This window comes from Sander vitreus, chromosome 13, assembly GCF_031162955.1.
Source record: "Sander vitreus isolate 19-12246 chromosome 13, sanVit1, whole genome shotgun sequence".
NCBI lineage: Eukaryota > Metazoa > Chordata > Actinopteri > Perciformes > Percidae > Sander > Sander vitreus.
In genome coordinates this window covers 17,159,729-17,180,345 of record NC_135867.1, presented here as the reverse complement: position 1 = coordinate 17,180,345, position 20,617 = coordinate 17,159,729, and the positions used below count along the sequence as shown (strand labels likewise).

The window sequence follows — 20,617 nt, the reverse complement described above, 5'->3', positions numbered from 1 at the left end:
GGTCGAAACGTTGCATTTATATTAAATATGGGAGTTTTGGGGAGTGTTGCGGACATTACATTTTTTTTGTTTTAAGTACTTTCATTTGTCCTGCACCTGCCAGAAGGTGGGATGTGCACACAATTACTTTATTATTTATTTATTTATAAAAATCTGATTCCAATCTTCCCATAAACTTAAATTCTGGTATTTTATTACAATCATTTCTTTCATTTTTTTTTCTCTTCGCCTCAATGGATGTACAGTATGTTTGTGTACAGTGTGTATGCATACCTGCCTCGGAGCTCCTTATGACAGATGTACAGATAGACAGAGACTGTGATTGCTTTGAGCGATGAGCTGTTAACAAAATATTCAGTCATATTTTCTCTGTGATGATTTACTGTTTTATTGATAGTTCAAGCCGTTAAATGGGGAGAGCTATTACCTTTCTGACACAGAACCTTTGCAGGTAATTTGAGCTTTTGTAAAATCTGCATGATGCATAAATAATAAATCAATCTATTGTCTAAATGTAAATTAGTTTTAAGATTTAGTACATTTCTGCACTGCTTGTGACAATTCACTGATTACTGGCAAATGTGCACTATGTAGATTTCTGCAGCTGCAGTGTTTTGTATGAGCCTGCCTGTCTTTATAAAAATGTGCAAACATAAAATACTTCTCTGGCACATTACTTTAACTGTTGTTAAAGTTGTTGTCTTGGGGCAAAAGGCATACCTGTTTACACTGGCGAGGTATGTAGGTTGGAGGAATCTTCGTAATGTGGCGTGTATCTGCTTGCACCTGACTGCTTCCAACTAATGAACACTAATTCATCTCCTCATCATCATTCCTGGATTCATAGCTGGAGCTGTGCAGCAGACATAAGATCCTGCAGAAAGTCGAGAGCTCACACACAAAAGTGACAATACGATCAGAATTACAGGCAAACCTGATTGTATTGGAAAAGTTCAGTAAAAGTAGTGGCATCAAAATATACTTCAAGTATCAAAAGTAAACATACTCATTATGCAGAATGGCATGGGGCTACTTTAAACTACTCTATACAGGTGCTGGTCATATAATTAGAATATCATGAAAAAGTTGATTTATATCAGTAATTCCATTCAAAAAGTGAAATTTGTATATTATATTCATTCATCACACACACAGAGTGATATTTCAAACGTTAATTTCTTTTAATTGTGATGATTATAACTGACAACTAATGAAAATCCCAAATTCAGTATCTCCGAAAATTAGAATATTGTGAAAAGGTTCAATATTGTCATCAAAATTAAAAGAAATAAACACTTGAAATATATCAGTCTGTGTGGAATGAATGTATACATAATATAAGTTTCACTTTTTGAATGGAATTCAAAATAAATCAACTTTTTCATGATATTAATTATATGACCAGCACCTGTATACTGCTGGGTAGTTTCATCTATAATAATACATCATAATATATGTGTTATGTAGTATTTATGAAGTATATTTTGTATCAATAATCTGAATCTCCAAAGTAAATAAAGCTTTAAGATAAATGTAGTGAAGTACAAAGTACAATATTTCCCTCTGAGATGTAGTGGGGTTGAAGTATAAAGTAGCATAACATGGAAATACCCAAGTAAAGTACAAGTACCTCAAAATTGTACTTAAATACAATACTTGAGTAAATGTACTTTGCTGCTTTCCACCAACAGCTAGGCCTATAGGTGAGGTTGTTGATGTTTGAAACTTAATGTGAAAACAGTTCATCATTATTTTCTTTCATGTCCGTAATTCATGTCATATTAAAGACCCTAAAGTTTCCCAGGAAAGAATTTCAATTCACAGCATAATGATGCATGATTAGAAATCCAATCATGCATTTGTGTTGTCTCCGTGTTATACTATCACAACTGCTGACAGATGACTTTGATTCTGTGGTCTCTGCCACAGAAAGCCCTGGAGGGCAGCCACTGACTTGTTTACCACTTTTGGTTACTATGTTTTTACTGCTTAATGCTCACAAATTGGAGGCTGTAAAATGAAATAGCTTTATCAAATAATGCAATTTCTTTCCAACTCTACAGTAACCATGTAATAGACAGGATATCGTCTCGAACCCACTTCTTTTTCAGGTTATGTAGTTTATCTCCTGCTTGCTCTCTACTGTCATGTGTTCCCCCTCTCACATGGTTGAGTGAATTCTGCTCTGGCAGGACTAAAAGCTTACTTTGGGGCTGTGAAACAGGATGTGATGCTTTTTTACGTGTTTGAACCCATCCCAGCTCCAGGGTCTGTGTGTGTGTGTGAGGGAAAGGGTAAACTCACTCTCCACTATATAAAGGGTTGTCAGCAGAACTTCAACAACAGATCTTCATCCACACTCTCTTCCATCATCGTTCCCGCAACTGATCCTGCTCCTCAGTAGCTATGACTTTACTGCTGGCAGTGCTGGGAGCCGTGCTCTGGTCCTTGACGGTTTCTTCTGAAGTCGTTCCCCAGGCAGACTTCAATATACAAGGGGTAAGACGCATAACTGGGTGAATTATCAACAGTATTTTATCTTCGTCACAATATTGATTTATAGTGCCTCTATGCATTTGTTAAATTCCTCCCCACATCTGACTTATCTGGCAGAAAATGTGCCACGTGTCGATTATTAAATTGTCAAAGGAAGTTATTTGAAGGCATGCATAAGATTAGCTAAAATAAGTAAGAATGAGTATTTTACTTTGTCTGGTGTTTTATATACTTCTTGGATATTTGTAAAATATCAGCTGTGTACTTGAATTTGTTGTGTATTTGCCACATTTTTGCAATAAGTAAGGTGATGTTTAGGGAACGATATATGTTAGGAACCAACTTTTCTAAACTTGCCATCAGATTCATGTGCACTAATGAACAAATGTGTGTATATTCTGAACTTGTTTGCTAAGTAATGGATGAACACACTAGCAAATTTGAACTTGAATGTGCAACTTGCTGTTTAAATGCAGGCCACGGTGAGTGTTACTGTAAGTATGGCTGTTATGTTTGCCTTCTGTGTGTCCACAGATGGCAGGGAAGTGGTACCTGATTGGATTTGCCACTAACGCCCAGTGGTTTATCAACCATAGAACCAGCATGAAGATGGGCACGGCCACGTTGACCCCAACTGCTGATAGGGACCTGGAGATATCCTACGCCAGTCTCAAGTGAGTGTGAGAGGAGGGAAAGAAAGGAGGACGTTAAAAATCATTGGTGTTAATGTTTCAATGTTTTTTTTCTTTGCAGCCCTGATGGCTCTTGTTGGAGAATGAACAACCTGGCCAAGAAGACTGATGTGCCTGGAAAGTTCACGTACACAAGTGAGCAAACACACACACACTAAACACAAAGAGGCATGCATGCAACATTAACAATTAAACCACCAACAGCATTTCTGCTTTCAAATGATCTCTTTTGCCATCCTCCCTTCATCAGGCTGGGGGAATATAAATGACATGTGCATGGTTGATGTGAAGTATGATGAGTACGCCCTGACTCACACCATTAGGAACATGGGGAGTGTTCCCACCGTTGTCAACAAACTTTATGGTAAAGCTCTCATTAGCCATGATGCTACCCTCTGTCCTATGAATCTAATCTTCAGTACAGTAATGCATACTGTAGCAGATTAATATAATGTGGTCTGACAGGCCGTGGAGTGGACCTCAGCGCTGATCTGATGGAGAAGTTCAGGCAGTTCTCCTTGGAGACTGGCATCCTACCGGAAAATATTGCTTTCCTTCCCAAAAATGGTATGTTTCCTATCAGTGGAAAGGTTGTATGTTAAAATAACCTGTGATTAAGCTTGATGTTATGCACTACTCACCTTACTTTGTTCTTTTTATCCTTCTTTAGCGGAGTGTCCCGCTGCCTAGTTTTCTGCACCGGCCATTGTATGTCAACAATGCTGTCTGAAGACTTAAATGTTTATTATTTTACATCTATTGAGGAGCCATGAACTCAATTTAGGTTGTTTACTCTGCTCTCAAAATGTATTAAACACAGTTCCTAATAGCACTAAACATGATGTGAAGCCTGGTTTCAATACACAACACTTTTATCTACCAAAATGATGCTTGTACGTACTCCTACTAAAAGATCTCAACACAATGTGTTTTAATGAGCAACACTGACTGTAAACATAACTTTTGTTTATTTACAAGAAAACTACCAAGGGCACCTTTGAAGTCAGATTTTGGGTGACCACATGATCAACGTAAAATGACTTTGGAAAAAGCGGTCTACTGTGAAAAACTGCACAATATCCAAGTGAACTAACAATAAGCAAAACACGTTTGAGCAGTAGGGAGCTTTAACAATGAAGGTAACTAGAAGACAAAACGGCTAAAATACTTTGCTTTTATTAACTTTTTTAACAAATACGTTGAGTACATCCATAACAACACAGTTCAGATTTTCTTTTTATCAAGTGTTCACATCTACACGCTTTGTACAGATTTGTATACAAAACAATAATTTACGTCCCATAGAAGTCTAGTTACACTTAACTATACAACAACTTGTAAATGAAATAAATATAAAAACAGGAATAATCACAGGTGATAACAAAATGTAAAAAGCCATAGTACACCACCAGCACCTGGTGCTTCTGAAGTTGCATCTAAAAAGATATACACTTTCCCTTTCTACTGGCAAAAGTACATCTGTAAGGGCGAAAACAAAGAGTTCAGTCCATAGTTTATAACAGCCACACCAGTTACACTGTACGATTCCTATTTTGGCCAGACCGTTATATTGGGACACTGAACTTTTTTTTTAACCCAGCCTAATATTGTCCTGATGCTTGCAGATTATGCTTTTTCTGTGATTTAAAAGATATGTCAATTAATATGAGAAACAAGTTTGTTCATAGAAAAAGAAAATGGGAAAACATACATTTCCCTCATCTATCTGCTTTTTTTTTTTTTAAATTAATGGGATTTTGCTCTCCAGGTAGCATTAACAGATTAAAATTACAGTCAGGGCTTCATCTTTACTGCTTTGGGCACTTGTTCTGAACAACTTACTGACTTGAAACTGAAATATCATAGGTGTATGATAATCAAGTGATGGGGTAATGATCGCATTGTGATATACAGTATGTGCATATGTGAACCTTTAGTCAATACCATGACATCCATTATTTTACTGTGTACTTTGTGTTAATTCAATGATTGATGATCCCTGTGTACAAAGCTAAGAATTAATGTTTCTTTTCTCTGAGTGCTGTACACAGCCAGCCTTGTGTTTTTAACAACAAAAAACAACAACACTATGTTACAGAGTGGTGGGGTCAGAGCACCAGGAAGCACAATAGACGTTTTGTTTGTCATTTACCACACACACACACACACACACACACACACACACACACACACACACACACACACACACACACACACACACACACACACACACACACACACACACACACACACACACACACACACACACACACACACGACTTGATTACTGCATTCATCATGATCTTTACCAAGATGGCAAGTGCTACTGGAAACAGGTTGCTAATCTATACTGCTGTGTTTAGTACATTTTAACAAAATGATGCAAAAGATTAGCAAATTACACTTCAGTTTGAGACAAATAATTAGGACCATTGTGATTGACAACTGATTTCTGCCTGCAAAATTAAAAAATGTATATCTACAAAGAGACATCTGCACAATCTGCCATGCACACTGTTACCAGCAAAGGGACATGCAGTTAAAAGTGCAAGTCTACGGAGGGGTTCTGTTGCCAACTCGGACAAAGCATCAATGTTATGTACATGTGTATACATTTCTGACCAAACATTAGGATGAGGATTAAAAAAAAAAGAGCAAAACAGAACGGACTAAGTGCAGCACGTCACATTTCAATATGACTGGTGTTGTGCCGAGGGTGCAGAGAATGGGGTGCGATGGTTGCTTTAACATTGTTCTTTTGTTGTGGCACAGGATTTGGCTCGGTCAGAGTCAATCTGCCTGCACCACGTCCTTATGGTGGCGCATGATATGCTGGTTCTTCTCAGAGGGTCGTCGGAACCCTTTCGAACAGATCTCGCAGCGGTGCGGATAGTCTTTTGTGTGAATGGAAATCACGTGTCGCTTGAAACCCGAAGCGTCCCCGGTGCTGTAGTCACAGTACTGGCACTGGTAAATTCTCCTTTCTTTTTGTCCTTTGCCAATAACTACAGTGACACTGCTGGCTAAGCTGGCTGCACTGACTCTGCCAGGCGGGCCAGAGGCGCTGGACGCGCTAGGTGCAGACTTTTTAGGTGTTACAACAGGAGTGTGCGTCTCTGTCCTCTTAGACTCACTCTTTTCAGGAGAGGCCTGTTGCTCCTTTGTGTGGACAGACAAGATATGGCGACTGAGAACAAAAGGGTCTGCAATTTTGAAGTTGCAGTGCCGGCATTGATGGAGTTTCTTGGTGCGGTGGGATACTGAGTGCTTCTTCAGTTCAGACGGCCGGTGGAAGCCTTTACCACAGATGGCACATTTGTGTGGATAGTCCTTGGTATGAACAGATATGATATGGCGTTTCAGGTCACTGGAGTTGGAACTTTTGTGATCACAGTGGGCACAATGGTGGGTCTTATTCTCTTCGTGTGTTAGTCCGTGCTGCATTAACTCCTCCTCCTCTGCAAAGGTCTGGAAACAGCGCTCACATTTGTATGGCATCTCTTTGCTATGCTTAGTCTTGATGTGTGTCTTGAGATTAGAGGAATCGGCCGACTTGTAGTCGCAGTACAGGCAGGAGTAGGGCTTCTCGCCCGTGTGCGTGCGCATGTGTTTCTTCAATTCTGAAGGGTGTCGAAAGCCTTTTCCACATTCCACACAGATGTGGGGGAAGCTTTTACTGTGAACTGCCAACAAGTGCCGATTGAGCAGTCCTTGCTCAGCTGTTTCATAGTCACAGAACTTGCATTTATGCATCTTGTTGGGCGTTGGAGGCGGCTGGCTCTTGGGCTCTCGGTGGTGGTGCTGCAGTCTGTGAGAGAACAGCGCCGCCTGCTGGTGGAACTCCTTGCCACACATTTCACACTCGAAAGGGGCCTTGCTGCTCAGAGCGTGCACCTCCATGTGGTTGTGGAGGCTAGCTTTCTTGTTGGTGGTGAAGTCACAGTCTGTACATTGGTACTTTTTCCTTGTCAGAACATCCTGGTGATGATTCTTGGTGTGGCGTTTCAGGAAGCCTCGAGACTTGAACTTTTTACCACATAGCATGCAGGGGTAAACGGTCAGAGGCTGACCATATGGACCGATGATGATGGCTGGAGAGAAAAATGACAAGAGGGAGACGGAAATGACAACATGCCCATTATCTTGTTTCTAAACTTTTGGTCACCTTCCATTTTGGTGTTTAAAAGGTGCAATATGTAATACTGACAGCTAGTGTTTAAAATAGTTACTGCAGTACAAATTCAAAATACTGGAGAGTCGTCGCCCCCGCCCCCTCCTCCCCAGAGCCGAAGTTCACGGAGGTTACCAGGTTGACCGCAGCATCCACAACAATGTTGCTAGACGCTTGTCTCACATAGCCAGACATTACTCCACAGCACAGCGGAGTAGCTAACGTTAGATGCTGGCTATACTGACAGTCATAAAAGCCCGTGCTCACGCGGAGCTCTGTACCCAACTGACAGACACTTTTTCGGCTTAGAATTACATTAGGAACCGCTAAAAACACAACAACCTCGCTGTCCTCTCCACCTGACAGAGAGACACTTCCTGGGGATAGAGTTACGGTAGGAACCGCTTAAAATAACACTACCTCGCCGTCCTCTCCTCCACTCTTTATTGGCTTAGAATTACAGCAACAATTGCTTCCCGATTTACAGCCCCCCCTCTCTTGGCTTAAAATATCTCACCGTTGTCGACTACTGCCGCTGAACAGGCTACACGTTGTAAACAGCCGTGGCTGCTTGCCTTGTCCTCCGGTAACATTAGCAGTTAGCAGGGTTAGCAAGGCGGTGTTAGCCAGGACCAGTCGGGATCACTTTACTGGCTCTATCTCAATTGCTTTTGCAAGTAACCAACTCGGGTACTACAAATCCGATCATCGCTTCCCAATTTAATATGCGTAAGTTTTGGTTTTCGAAGCGGCCAGGCGCTTGTTGTGTTTCAGCCATAGAGCACAGTAAGCGGCGCTCTAGTGTGGCTTTATTTTACGTTGAAAAAGCGGTAAAACTGCAAACCACCATTGAATCAAAATAAAACTTTCCTCTTATTTGTGAAAATAGGCATGTGAACTGTTTCAACTCCACCCCTCAAAGAACCGGAATCGAAAGGAGGAATTGGAATCAGAATTGTTAAAATCAAAACGATGCCCAACCCTATCGGGTACTCTAGCTAATTCAATGCGAGTACACAAATGTTGAAATTACATAAAATTGTAGCCGTGATAAATTAGTCTGAAGCTAATGCTTAGCTACCTGTTCAGGAGGAAATTAGCCAACTCTGCGTCCTTCTGGGCTCTAAGCTGTCTCCATCTTTCAAATACATCTCCAATATTTACCCGGGGTTTGTTACGTATCTGGTCACGCAACGGTTAGAAATATGCAGTTGTTTTTTTTGGGGCGGCCTCTAGCTCACCCAGTAAAAGCGTTGGCGGCCCGGGTTCGAATCCGACCTACGGCCATTTGCTACATGTCATCCCCCATCTCTCTCCCCCTTTTATGTCTATCCACTGTCACTATAATAAAAAGGGAAAAGCCCCAAAACATTATCTTAAAAATATGCAGTTTTGTTTTTTTAGGTCTGGTAGAATCTATCACCGTTGATCCCGTTTGTTTCTTTGCTGCTTTCATGGCTGTACTAACGTTAAAGCTGTAGCGCGCTGGGTTTATGTTTTTACAGGTATATCTGGCAACCCGGCCTAGCTGACAAACTGGGCAGTTGATAACAACACACAGGCCCAAATATGAACGGAAATTTCAAAAGAAGAAAATACTGGCATTAGCATTGTTGTCAGAAAAGATAGTATTTCAACTTAGCAGGTTTCCTTAATATCTGATGACGCATTGGGGTCATTTTTGAATTTATTACAGTAAATATATTGCATATTGGACCTTTAAATCCATTTAAACTAATAAAAAAACATGTATTTAAAAAAGGTAATAGGCATTGTATTCCTCACCAATAACAATCCCAATAAAATGTATTGTTATATCAAGGAGTTCGATTTTAAATATAATAAATAAAATAAGCAGCATCATTATTGGTGCATACATAATCAATCTGACACAAGTGGGACTGCAGATATGAAAGATTATTACCATATGGAATCAGGGAGGACAGAAAATTGAAAACCAAGGAAACACGTGTTCGTTCCTTGGGAGTGTCGTCGCCATTTTTTCTCGGCTTAACGCCATAGCTGTATCCCTTCTAGTCACAACCGGGAATAAGACAGACTCCTGTGCCACATTGGTATTCCAAAGCACGGGCATCTGCACAATATTTTTCTGAATAATCAATAGGATGAAGTAGTGGAAGGCATCCGCTGGACAGGGAAGTCAAATGACCAACAAATAAGCCCCTTAAACTTTGGTTGGACTGACTGGAGTCGTGCTAAAGTCACAAATTGCCACCCACAACAAACGCAATGTGTTTCTCTCTTTTCTTTTCCTATCAATGTAAAATTCAATATGTTGGTTTACACTGTTTGAAATCACTGGGCTCTGACAACATGCATCTTGTAGGGGTGGAACGGTACATGTATTCGTATTGAACTGAAACGGTACGGGCGTCTCGGTTCGGTACATGAATTTACACGGAGAATACACGGTATAAAAATAAATTAAAATGAATTAATGTAATGCGGAACTACTGATAGATACACGTTTCTTTAGGGACACCTTATCTGTAGCCCCCGCCCCCGCTCTGAAGCTCCCGAGCTCCGCCTACATGTCGACGGTGAGTCAGAGCTCACATGTCTGAGTGAGTTAGAGCTAGCAGCACTAAGGACGAGTAGCCTAGCCTATGGCGAGTGGTGGCGACCCACAAGGCCCGCCGGCCTCTTTAAGATCGCAAGTTTGGGAAACTTTGGTTTCCCAGTCAGTTACAGTACTACAGGCGAGAGAGTGGTGGATAAGACGAGGACTGTCTGCGTTGTTCAGCAGTTGTTGGGTATGTGAGTGGAAATACATCTAACATGCTAACGCATATCCAACGCCATCACCCAGATGTGCCAATCACTGGAACGAGACAACTGTCTAACTTCCCCGCCCTACAGTGCTTAACCAGCCTTTAGATACAAATAGGGCCAAAAAAATAAATAAATCACTGAAGCAATCAGAATTTACATGACATCTTCAATGCGCCCATATTCACTCCTAGAGTAGACTTATTTGCTGTATGTACTCGAACCTCGTTACAACATGCCATCCCGTCTACACATGAGGCAAACTGTAGTCCCTTCCATATACAACCAAACACGGACGTTGATGGAGCACGAGTTGTCAGCTGCACCCTCCGTTTCACTAACGACTGATGGTTGGACTTTGCGTGCTACGGCAAGCTATCTCACGGTGACTGCTCATTTTATTGACTGAGTGGGAAATGAAAGTGTCAGTTCTACAGACGCGGCCCCTGTATGAGCAGCACACAAGCACTCACCTAGCTGAGAAGATACAGGAGGTCGTGGCAGAGTGGAAACTAGAAAGGTATGCCTGTCGCACTTAATAGCAAGAATACTTTCTTTTATCTTTTGTGGGGGAAGGTCTCGCCTAAGTAGATTTTTTTATTTTGTTATTCTATGTAATTTGCACTTTCATAAATAAGAGATGCTGTATTTTCAGTTTTATAGCCGATTGTCTTATTTTGTAAGTTACAGATGGAGTCTGTAGATGATGTGGGGTACTTATTGTTTACATCTTACTTTACATACTTTAGGCTGTTGCAGCTAGCTCAGGGGAGAGACTGTATGACACTAGGTGGTCAGAGACATGCACAATAAATAAATGCCTTTTGCATTTTTGTTATGCCTTTCCCTGCATTGTACCGAACCATGACTTCTGTGTACCGTTCCACCCCTAGCATCTTGCATTTGTTACTGATCAATTAAATCAAATATTAGCAACTTATCAATAATGAAAATAACGCAGTTGGAGCTTTCATCCTTAATGAACAGCTCCACTGTAGCATTTATGATCTAAAGGGATTCTTTATGGAGCAATGAGAGAAACATGAATTTGAGTTGGTCTTACCCGTCTGCACCTGGCGAGGCTCCGACCGCCTCCTGCTCTTGTTACGTTGTCTATTGATTTCATCAACCCCGTCAGATTCATCGATGTGCAGCAGTGCGCTGGCTGCACCGTTTCTGTTTTCACAACTCTCGCTATCCTCCGCACCTGAGAGACCGACAGAATGTCTTTAACACAAAAATAAACAAAACCCGCATCTGTAAAGCTTAAGCCAAGACACTCAGAGACGTGGTTGATGCACAGGCTTCCAGTGTTGTTTTAAAAGCAATTTAATAGACAGGGGGGGCTGACCATAAGCAGCTGCCCAGGCCACAGGCATGAAGTCCTTGCTTAGAGACACGCTGTCATACGAGCGGTCTTGAGTTACTGGCTCTTCGCCTCCTACCACCACCTCCATATAAACCTCATCAGTCACCTTGGACCCACCTGTAGATGAGCCCAACATGTACAAAACCAAAAGAACTAGTGACGTTTAGTTTCATGACAGCCATCCCCGTTCGTCAGATCTGAACGACTCACCATGGGTTCCTTGATTGTGATGAGAGTCTCCGACAGACATGTAAACCATCTTCTCTCTGAGTGTTTGGCCTGAAGATTCGGTTAACGCCACACTCTCCGTGTCTCCATCGCTGATGTCAACCGATTCTGCTGCAGAATTAAAGCATTTTAAATCGTCCACTTTTTGGCAAATCTGTCACAAATTCTTAGTCAACCTGTGGGAAACTGAGCCCTCAAACCTTTTCCAGGGCTTCTGCAGGGTTTCACCAAGTTACATTTAAAACTGATATCTTTTTAATAGCATCATTTAAAACTTGTTTCACAAATCATATCAGCCAAAGTTTGATGGAAAACCAGTCTTAAGACTTTTAAAAACACTTTTAAGGCCCCCTTTTTTGGAACCTGAATTCAATGCTTTTTAAAACATTTTAAGATACACAAGAACAGAAAATACATTTGGCCAATAAAATGAAGGTTTCTGCAAAACAAAAATATTCCACATAATTATTTATTGTTTTTTTTATTTTTTTTCAAAGAATGTTCTAAGTCAATATGAAAGCCCTTTCAGGGCCAAAACTCACATCTAATATTGTGTTTTGTGGCAATCACTAGGACTCAGGCTATAATTGCACCCTTCATTATTCCTAACAGAGGTTTAAGCTTAACTGCTACTCACCCATGTCATCCTCCCCAGAATCAGCCTTGAAGATGTACACCTTTATTACTTCCTGCCCATCCTCATCCTTCTCCACTTCCTGGTCCTCCACAGCTCCCTCCACTGTTACCTCTGTTCCATCCTCAGACACCATTTTGCCAGCTTCATCCACTAGTGAAGGGGACACACATCACAATTCATTAAAGACGTGCAAATTTGGGGCACCCTGGTAGCTCACCTGATCGAGCGTGCACCCCATGTACTAAGGATCAGTCCTTACCGCAGCAGCCCGGGTTTGATTCCAACCTGCAGCCCTTTGCTGCATGTCATCCCCCCCTCTCTCTCTCTCTCTCTCCTGTATTCAGCTGTCCTATCCAATAAAGGCCAAAAAAAGCCAAAAAATAATCTTTAAAAATAAATAAATAAATAAACAGGACGTGCAAGTGTGTGTGGTCTGCCAGCCATTAGCTGGTGACAGTGTAAAGTGTGTTTTGTGAAGATGAAGCTCGGATATGGTTTCACTATTTCAGTACATCTATAAAATCCATTTAATTTAACACAATTAATACTATATCCATTCTTGTACATGCTTGTCAGAATTCTCAATAAATCTTACCCAAAATAGCTGGTTTAGAAGTAATTCTGGTTTATCAATACTACAGAAAATATAAACGTAGTTTAAATCATCTCACCTCTCTGCATTCCATTAACACATTAAATTCAGATGAAATCCTGATACTTAATGGAAATGACATACCCGTCTTTAGACTGTGAACCAAGTGCCACTTTGGGTTGTACGACAAGGAAAATTTACAGTGGGGCAGTCAGCTCTGTATAATTGCTGCAATTATTGCAGAATGAAAGGAAACTGGCTGCTTGTGCTATGCATTTCAAACAAACAATCTTCAAAGTTGGTTTGAGCAATCACATTTTTAATCCGTCTTGAATGCTTCTTGGATGCATTTACACTTAGCTTTTTTTTTTAGATCAGATAACCATCTTAGGGTCTAAGTAGGCTTTCCAGAGGAGCAATGTCCAACCTCAGCACAGCAGAGATGTAAACTTACAGGATATCATGAGATAATCTCCACAGCTGTCTTGGTCGTCGTCGTCCTGCTGCTCTGGGTCCAGCCCATCTTCAGGGATGTCTCCCATGGCAACACCTTCCTCCTCACCTTCAAGAGCCATCACGCAGGTTTCTACTGCAACATCGTCATCCTCATCTTCATCTTCATCGCAGTGCACATACTCAGAAACCACATCCTCAACAGCATCTTGGATGACTAGCTCGTCTGGGGCAAACCTGTGAACTGCCATGCCTTCCCCCTCGCCTTCTGACACCAACACAGTCTCTTGAAGCTCCACAACAAACTCCTGTCCGCCGGCACCACCCTCATCTGGAAGTAGCAGGATTACCCAGTTAATCAACTATTGTGTATGAATGTTTTAAATGGAAAGTTAAATGTTGTTACTTATTTCCTACTGACATCATGCAACAATAACATCTTGTTTCGAACAACACGTTAGTTATGTCATTTAAATATTTCAAGGTATGCTACCATATTTATCAGAACTCTCCCATACCCAAAAACATACTTTGTGTAAATTAAAACACACACTAATATAAGCATGGCTAATTACCCGATCCGTGTAATATTATTTTAGGCTCTTCAGAATGTATTGCAAGCCTGGTGACATCCTCATCCATTGTCCTCGCACTGCATTTGTTACTGGACAGCTGAAATAAAATGATATAAAGTTTAGATATTTTGTGACCAAAACTGTTGGAAACAAAGCTAAAAACAGAAGAACTATGCAAACCCCATTAATCTCAATGATTGATAGGTTATTAATTATGCTGTTACTCAACAAAGTAACTTAAATCAGTCTAACTACATCCTCACATATTTCATACATGTACAGTAATTCTTTTTCAGTATGACGCGCACCTAGCATACTGGATAATGCCCTGCAGGTCACCCAAGTTAAAAAATATAAAATAGGTATTTAAAAACAGTCTTGAAAAGGTTGTGTTTTTCCTTGTGCTGTGTGCTAGAACTGTGAATCTCAAGCACCCACACACTCAAAAATCACGTGTTCATGGTCATTAATGTGATTAGAAATTACTTGTCAATTTTCCAACAAAAAAGAAAAACAGATTATGCAGGCCATCAACATGATTCTAACGGTGTGTGTGTGTGTTAACCTTAATAGAATCAAGTCATGTCTTTTCCAGATGTGGCCAGGAAAAATTACAATAAGCTTGTCATACTTTGCTTGTTAAAGAAAAACATGGTGTGTGCGTGTTAATTTTACATTTAAATGTGATTCACATGATAGACCACTGGCCTGTTGTTGCACAACTATTGCAGCCTGAGCATCGCCCTTACAGCTAATAGGCCTACATTTCAATCCTTAAAAGACTTGTCATTTGCAGTAAATACTGTATGTATTAGGGGTGGGAATCACCAGAGGCCTCATGATACGATGTCATTACGATACGATTTTATTGCGATTTTAAACACATTGCAATATTCTGCGATATATTGCAATTTATTACCTTTTTTCCCAACTTCAAATTTTTCCCAATTTCTAATTATATCCCCCAAAAGGAAACTTTGTCAACATCTGTTTTATCTAAAAAGATAAATTTCATGTTCATCTCACTTAAATTTTATTGCTGAAAAATGGGATTGTCAGGCAGACAAACTGACCAAGACATAATAATAGATTGATACTTTGCGTCTGTGTATCGACACAGTATTGCCAAGGAAAATATCGCAATACTATGCGGTATCAATTTTCCCCCCCACACCTAGTATGTATGTGGTTTCTGTGGGCTTGATAAGTAAACATTGTGCACACATGACATTTTCTATTAGAAACAGGGCTGCGTTACAAACCTCAATACATTTGGTAGCGATCAAAATATGTCCAAATCTGCAGCACCATGTTTGGAAACTGGCATTGAAGGATTCATTTTTAATTTGTTCTTTGCAGTACTTAATTGATTCAGCATTAGTATAGAAACATTTCAAACAATACCCTGTCCTAATAAGACATGTATCCATATAATAAGTAATTATAGAATTGTCAGTTATGTTCTTTTTGAAGCCATACTGACTGCTGTTTATATCCCCCTGTACTTTGTTGTATCCTGCTGCTGCAATGAACAAGTTCCTTTGAAAAGCTTCATTTGTTTTAACATTTTATTCACATATATTCACACACAAACAAGATAAGGCCACCTAAAAATGCACTGAAACAATAACTGGCCTCACAGGCAAATTGAGTAAATGTTTAAGGAAGAAAATACTCAATAATCGGTTAAATTACTAATAAAGTTTTGCAGTGTTAGCTTGTGTCTGCGGCAAAGGACAGCAAGTGAAACGACCAGTGGCATAATTACCATGACTGCATCACTATCTCAGCAACAAAAAACTAAACAAATAACTCATTACAATTTGCAGTACCTTCATCATGGAGATGAAGGTGAGGTAATGCGCGACAAAAATATCTCCCTGTCACACACACACAGGGGGATGCAGAGATGTAAACAGTGGTGTGGACGATGTAGCCGGGGTGTACGTTCCACTAAATGTACCATCCCCCACTTCCAGGTGGAAAATGATGACAACGGTGTGTGGAGATGTGGCGCACAACACAGTGCATCAGTGTGCTGAATGATGCTGCAAACACATTAAAACCTTCCAGGGTGATGATCGGACTAACTTAGCTACTCATTCATACCAGACTAAACACAGTGTAAACCCCCGATGAGGGGATTAACGTTAACGGTAATGTCTTCAACTGACCACTGGAGCAGCGTTAGCACTGATTACACACGCAAAGTGCCGACTGGCACGGCCAAAACACACATTTAACAGAAGATTGCACCGACATGCATGCAACAAGACAAAACTACAAAATAAAGTAGTATGGTTATGTTAGGTCTACACTGATGCCACTCTGTAGTAGCCAGCTAGCGAGAGGAGAGCTAAACACACACACAAACAAACACACATTCTACAACCGATTTTTTATCACACTAGCGTCCGCCATTTTGTTAGCTTGATGTCTGGACGAATGCTACCTTTAACACTAATTGAAAATACGCATTGGCGATAAGAACGTGTTAATTGCGCTTCTGTTGGATGCTATAATGCATATTAACGGTTATATTAAATCACAAATAACGTCAGCCAACGACGAGTAGCGACTACAAAAACCCTCTCATTTTAGCAGGCTAGCTAGCTAACTGGATAGGCCTGAATTACCAATTACGGCCTCTATTGAGGCCCGGGCCTGAGAAGAAAAGGCCCAGCCCTTTGCGGCCTCTCAGAGACAATGAAGAAATAAATTAAAATAAGCCATGCATGCAAAAACAAAGAGACACGGACACGCACAGGTACAAGCATAGCTCTGCAAACATGCGCCCAGGAGCAAAAATGACCCGCGTACCAGATTTATGCTGCAGGGATGGCCTCCGTCCGTACCTCGGCTTCCCAGGCCGCCTGGTTCCCCCAGACTCGGGCAGGATTCAGTCGGGAATTTTGTGTTATTTGGGCGGGCCGGAGAGGAGCAGAGAAGGAGGGGTTAGGGGTTGTTTCTGGATCTCCGGTGAAAGCAAAGCAGGACGTCTGGAGCCAGATCTTGTCATACTACAGCCCCCCGCTCCTCCAGCTCCGAGGCCGCCGTCAGCACGACACGTCACAGCCCGAGAGCAGCAGGAAAATGCGGAAGGGTTGTGGTGGAAATCACACCGATAGGCACCAAACAGGCCATAAGCTGATGACCGTTGTTCAAACGGGTCATGGCAAAACGTGCACTGTAGTGTTAATTATAATTAGTTTATGCCCTGAGGTTGGTGTAGATAGGAATGGGCTAAGGACAGCGACGGTTCCCCAAACAGTAGACTTGTTGTATGCAGCGGAGAGGTTGACAACAAAAAGTGATTTAAATTATGACTTCCACACGGAGAACATCTAACATTTAAACAAACCGCTGACTAGTTTCCAATAAGAACCCCCTGTCACAGTATCGGTTTCATCCCGAGTGTAAACAGTCTATGAATTGTTTATTCACAAAAACCTCAACCTGCTGGTCAAAAATAAGAAAAATAGTGGACTGTAACTATTTAAGCAGTGGTAGAATATAATTACTCAATACTGTAATTTAATTTGATGTAGGCTATTGGAAAATAATTTCCATTCCACATTTCAGAGGCTTTTGATCTTGCTATTTTTACTTAAAGGATCTCAAAACTTCCACCACTGATTTTAAACTACATGGCACATAAGGATTAACAGTGGTCTTGTAACATGGTATTTGTAATAAATACTACAACCAAAGGTTAATTCTTGGGTACCCTTTTTGGATTTATTGTAATGGCAGTGAAAAATATGAATATGCAAAACTAAAACACTCTTTCTGCAAATTAGGCTACTCCAGTGTTCCCCACCTGCAGGGCCCAACAAAGAGTCGCAACATGAAACGGAAGTGTCTCGAGATGATTGATACATTGGGAAAAAAGAAATGCTAATACACAAAATCATGTTTATTATTTGTGACCTTTCTCAAATATTTAGAGAAGTTCACCATTACAGGCCTCAGTATAGTTAGCATAGTTATTCCCAAACCTCAGTGTTTTTTTCACTAATCATCAGGTCTTTCTAAATTTCAGATTAACTCAAATGAGCAGAACCAATTTATTATCAAAGACAACAGTTTTAAGTGTATTTATTAAGACTGTGCCAAATCGAACAAAACATGAGTATTGCTATCACCAAGAGCACAAGTTAATAATCAGTAAACTCTATTTGGCAGTCATTTTCAGCAGATCCTCCTTTTCAATCTCAAAAAGACGCCAGCCCTCCTCAGATGAGAGATCAGATGCTCCTCTTCGCTTATAGAACTCAATAGACTTTGTGTTGTTTTCTGCTACGATGAAGTGCATGCTGCTACAGCGAGTCTTCACTGCCGTCTATATGGGGAAGAAAACACAAGGACATACTGTATAAAGTATTGAATACAGTTGAAATTAAGTTGCATATATGTCACCAAAGAATCTTTAACTGTACATTGGGTACCGTACCTCACTCAGAACCTTCAGAATTTGTGAACCGATGCCCAAACCTGGTGAAAGATGAAATAGTACAATTAACAGTTAGTTCATGAGAGAGAGAGAGAGAGAGAGAGAGAGAGAGAGAGTGTGTGTGTGTGTGTGTGTGTGTGTGTGTGTGTGTGTGTGTGTGTGTGTGTGTGTGTGTGTGTGTGTGTGTGTGAAAAGGCCCATTAGGACTTTCTCTGTAACTTATTAACCTTAACCACCATCATATAACAGCACTTGTCCAGAATCTTACCACGAAACCCCTGCATGACATAGAAGTCTTCCAAGTAGAGCAACTTTCCAATCCAAGGGTCATATGTGAAGTAGTACATGGCAAAGCCAATCACAGTGTAACCTTGAAGAAAACACCACAAGTTAGTGGTTACATTTTAAGGGTTGAACTATTTCTTTTAAGGAATAGAACTCTTAAATTGTAAAGACATGTTTTTACCTTCTGAGCTCTGCTCTTTTGGGACTTCAGCAACTAAGCAGTGGTAGAATGGATGATCTCCAAAGCCGTCATTAAGTAGATCTACAAGTGGGACATTGACTTAATAAGAATGTATGAAGATTGACAAAAAAAAATGAAAATCCTGGTAAATATTTGTACAAAATGTACGCTTATAGTGGGTTAAAGCACCTTTCTCGGTCAGCATGACCTTCTCCTCCATCTCCTCAAATTTAGCAAGTTCCTAAAAGACAATTAAGAAAAATGATGCCTTTAACAAGAACTACAATTAATAAACAGATATAATGCATTTGCAATCAAATGGCCCAAATGCCCTATTAGTTGTTAAAATATTACACTTTGGCTTACCTTTATGAGTCGCAAGATATCGGACACATCGTTGGGTTCAGCTTTCCGTAATATGAAACTGGCCATTTTCTCTTTTTCCCCTTTTTCCCTTTCCTTACTAATCCTCTGAATGTGAATAAAAGCAAAATTTGTTTCGTCATTCGCTCCTCAGGAGTTCATCCCCTGGCAAAGAATTTAGAAACACAGAATACATTGGCTGTGTCACATGAGTGGTACAGCAGCTTTAGTGCCTCCCCTTTTATATTTCTCTGGAGGAGGTAAACCTGTTCAATAATCCATATATGGTCAAACAATCCTTTGCATCCTGTTTCTTTTTTTCCTGATGACTCCTTATCTTTGTGTTGATCACTGTACTTCTTTTGAATGTTGTTTAAAAGGTAAATATTAACCAGACCTGGAAAAAACAAGACCAGTACACATAAAGTCTCTAGAGCTGAGTAATGAATAACCCATTTGTAAAAATCAAGTGTAAAATCTGTACATTTACCAATAGAGTTGTTCTTCTGTAAGTCACTCTTGCTTCCATTCAGACACAGTCAAACAATGATGTGCTTTGCTGAGATCAGAAAAACTATTTTTTTATTGATCTATCCATGGTCCCATTTATATAATATGTTGTTAATGGGTTGTACTGCCAATAAAAAGGAAAATAAGTTGGGACATTTGAGGTTATTAACAGCCATGAATGAGCAGGTGACAGATTAATTATTTTATTTGGTCGCTTAGAAACAATGTTTTGATGTGGCGACATCTTTTGTGTAATAATTAACCCGGAAAGCATCTTTAAGTCACGTTTTAAGACTTTAAGTATTCATACTCCAGACGGCCTCACACAGTGCCTTTGAAAAGACATGTGCTAGCTTCCCACAAGATGATATTCTCTGGTGACAGTCAGACATACTGGCCCTTCAGTGTTTGGTGTATCAGGCTTGATGCAATTGTGTTTGGTTGACTTGCTTAAGAGAAATGTTTCTGCTACTACGAACAAACTACAAACCATATCACAAACATGACATTTCAGTTACAAGGCCAAAATCACGTAGTCATATTCTTCTAAAATGTTAGGTAATTTCTTATTTGCACTATTCTAAAATGTAGTGCACCTGTACTGAACGTCCAGTTATTTGCAAAATACCACACAATGCGTTTTTTTCCCCCCCAAGCTATCTCAGCCATTAGTCAGCTATACCCACATGCAAAAACTCGCATTGGCATGTTCTTTGATACCTTTCACACCACTTTTATTCTCCTGTTTCTCTATGATTTAGGACAAAGCAGTAATGTGCTGCTGTTGACCAACTCAGTTTCTCTTGAAGTATGCTGTTTACC

At 40.4% G+C, this 20,617-nt stretch overlaps 3 protein-coding genes across 4 annotated transcripts; 1 reads left to right on the top strand and 2 right to left on the bottom strand.

Moving 5' to 3' along the window:
• Positions 1–2,243: 2,243 nt before the first annotated feature.
• On the top strand, positions 2,244–5,434 carry LOC144527419 (lipocalin). Its single transcript, XM_078265419.1, has 6 exons — positions 2,244–2,499; positions 3,031–3,170; positions 3,250–3,323; positions 3,439–3,552; positions 3,654–3,755; positions 3,859–5,434. The coding sequence occupies exons 1-6, from the start codon at positions 2,407–2,409 to the stop codon at positions 3,876–3,878; spliced, it is 543 nt and encodes a 180-aa protein (XP_078121545.1). The 5' UTR covers positions 2,244–2,406; the 3' UTR covers positions 3,879–5,434.
• On the bottom strand, positions 5,384–17,105 carry LOC144527418 (zinc finger Y-chromosomal protein 1). 2 transcript variants are annotated; one of them, XM_078265417.1, is made up of 8 exons: positions 16,824–17,105; positions 14,004–14,100; positions 13,430–13,759; positions 12,384–12,533; positions 11,729–11,857; positions 11,501–11,635; positions 11,213–11,356; positions 5,384–7,279 (listed from the first exon to the last, which is right to left on the bottom strand). In XM_078265417.1, exons 2-8 carry the CDS (start codon positions 14,068–14,070, stop codon positions 5,979–5,981), a joined length of 2,256 nt encoding a protein of 751 aa, XP_078121543.1. In that variant the 5' UTR covers positions 14,071–14,100; positions 16,824–17,105; the 3' UTR covers positions 5,384–5,978. The 2 variants fall into 2 exon arrangements, with proteins under 2 accessions (XP_078121543.1, XP_078121544.1); XM_078265418.1 differs by lacking the exon at positions 11,501–11,635 and having other exon boundaries at positions 16,824–17,104.
• Positions 17,106–18,085: 980 nt separating this feature from the next.
• On the bottom strand, positions 18,086–19,499 carry LOC144527545 (diamine acetyltransferase 1-like). The gene is made up of 6 exons (XM_078265669.1): positions 19,289–19,499; positions 19,112–19,163; positions 18,923–19,003; positions 18,725–18,826; positions 18,457–18,497; positions 18,086–18,345 (listed from the first exon to the last, which is right to left on the bottom strand). Exons 1-6 carry the CDS (start codon positions 19,352–19,354, stop codon positions 18,178–18,180), a joined length of 510 nt encoding a protein of 169 aa, XP_078121795.1. The 5' UTR covers positions 19,355–19,499; the 3' UTR covers positions 18,086–18,177.
• Between the last annotated feature and the right edge of the window lie 1,118 nt (positions 19,500–20,617).

What these genes read in the sequence shown, in the direction of transcription:
- LOC144527419 (XM_078265419.1), top strand. Translation starts at nt 2,407, where the DNA reads ATGACTTTACTGCTGGCAGTGCTGGGAGCCGTGCTCTGGTCCTTGACG. An exon ending in ATATCCTACGCCAGTCTCAA is followed by an intron (nt 3,171 to 3,249) that starts GTGAGTGTGAGA and finishes TTTTCTTTGCAG; the next exon opens with CCCTGATGGCTCTTGTTGGA. An exon ending in CGTTGTCAACAAACTTTATG is followed by an intron (nt 3,553 to 3,653) that starts GTAAAGCTCTCA and finishes GTGGTCTGACAG; the next exon opens with GCCGTGGAGTGGACCTCAGC.
- LOC144527418 (XM_078265417.1), bottom strand. Translation starts at nt 14,070, where the DNA reads ATGGATGAGGATGTCACCAGGCTTGCAATACATTCTGAAGAGCCTAAA. An exon ending in GGCCTGGGCAGCTGCTTATG is followed by an intron (nt 11,357 to 11,500) that starts GTCAGCCCCCCC and finishes TCGGTCTCTCAG; the next exon opens with GTGCGGAGGATAGCGAGAGT. An exon ending in GCCTCGCCAGGTGCAGACGG is followed by an intron (nt 7,280 to 11,212) that starts GTAAGACCAACT and finishes TTTTCTCTCCAG; the next exon opens with CCATCATCATCGGTCCATAT.
- LOC144527545 (XM_078265669.1), bottom strand. Translation starts at nt 19,354, where the DNA reads ATGGCCAGTTTCATATTACGGAAAGCTGAACCCAACGATGTGTCCGAT. An exon ending in GGTCATGCTGACCGAGAAAG is followed by an intron (nt 19,004 to 19,111) that starts GTGCTTTAACCC and finishes TCCCACTTGTAG; the next exon opens with ATCTACTTAATGACGGCTTT. An exon ending in AAAAGAGCAGAGCTCAGAAG is followed by an intron (nt 18,827 to 18,922) that starts GTAAAAACATGT and finishes GTTTTCTTCAAG; the next exon opens with GTTACACTGTGATTGGCTTT.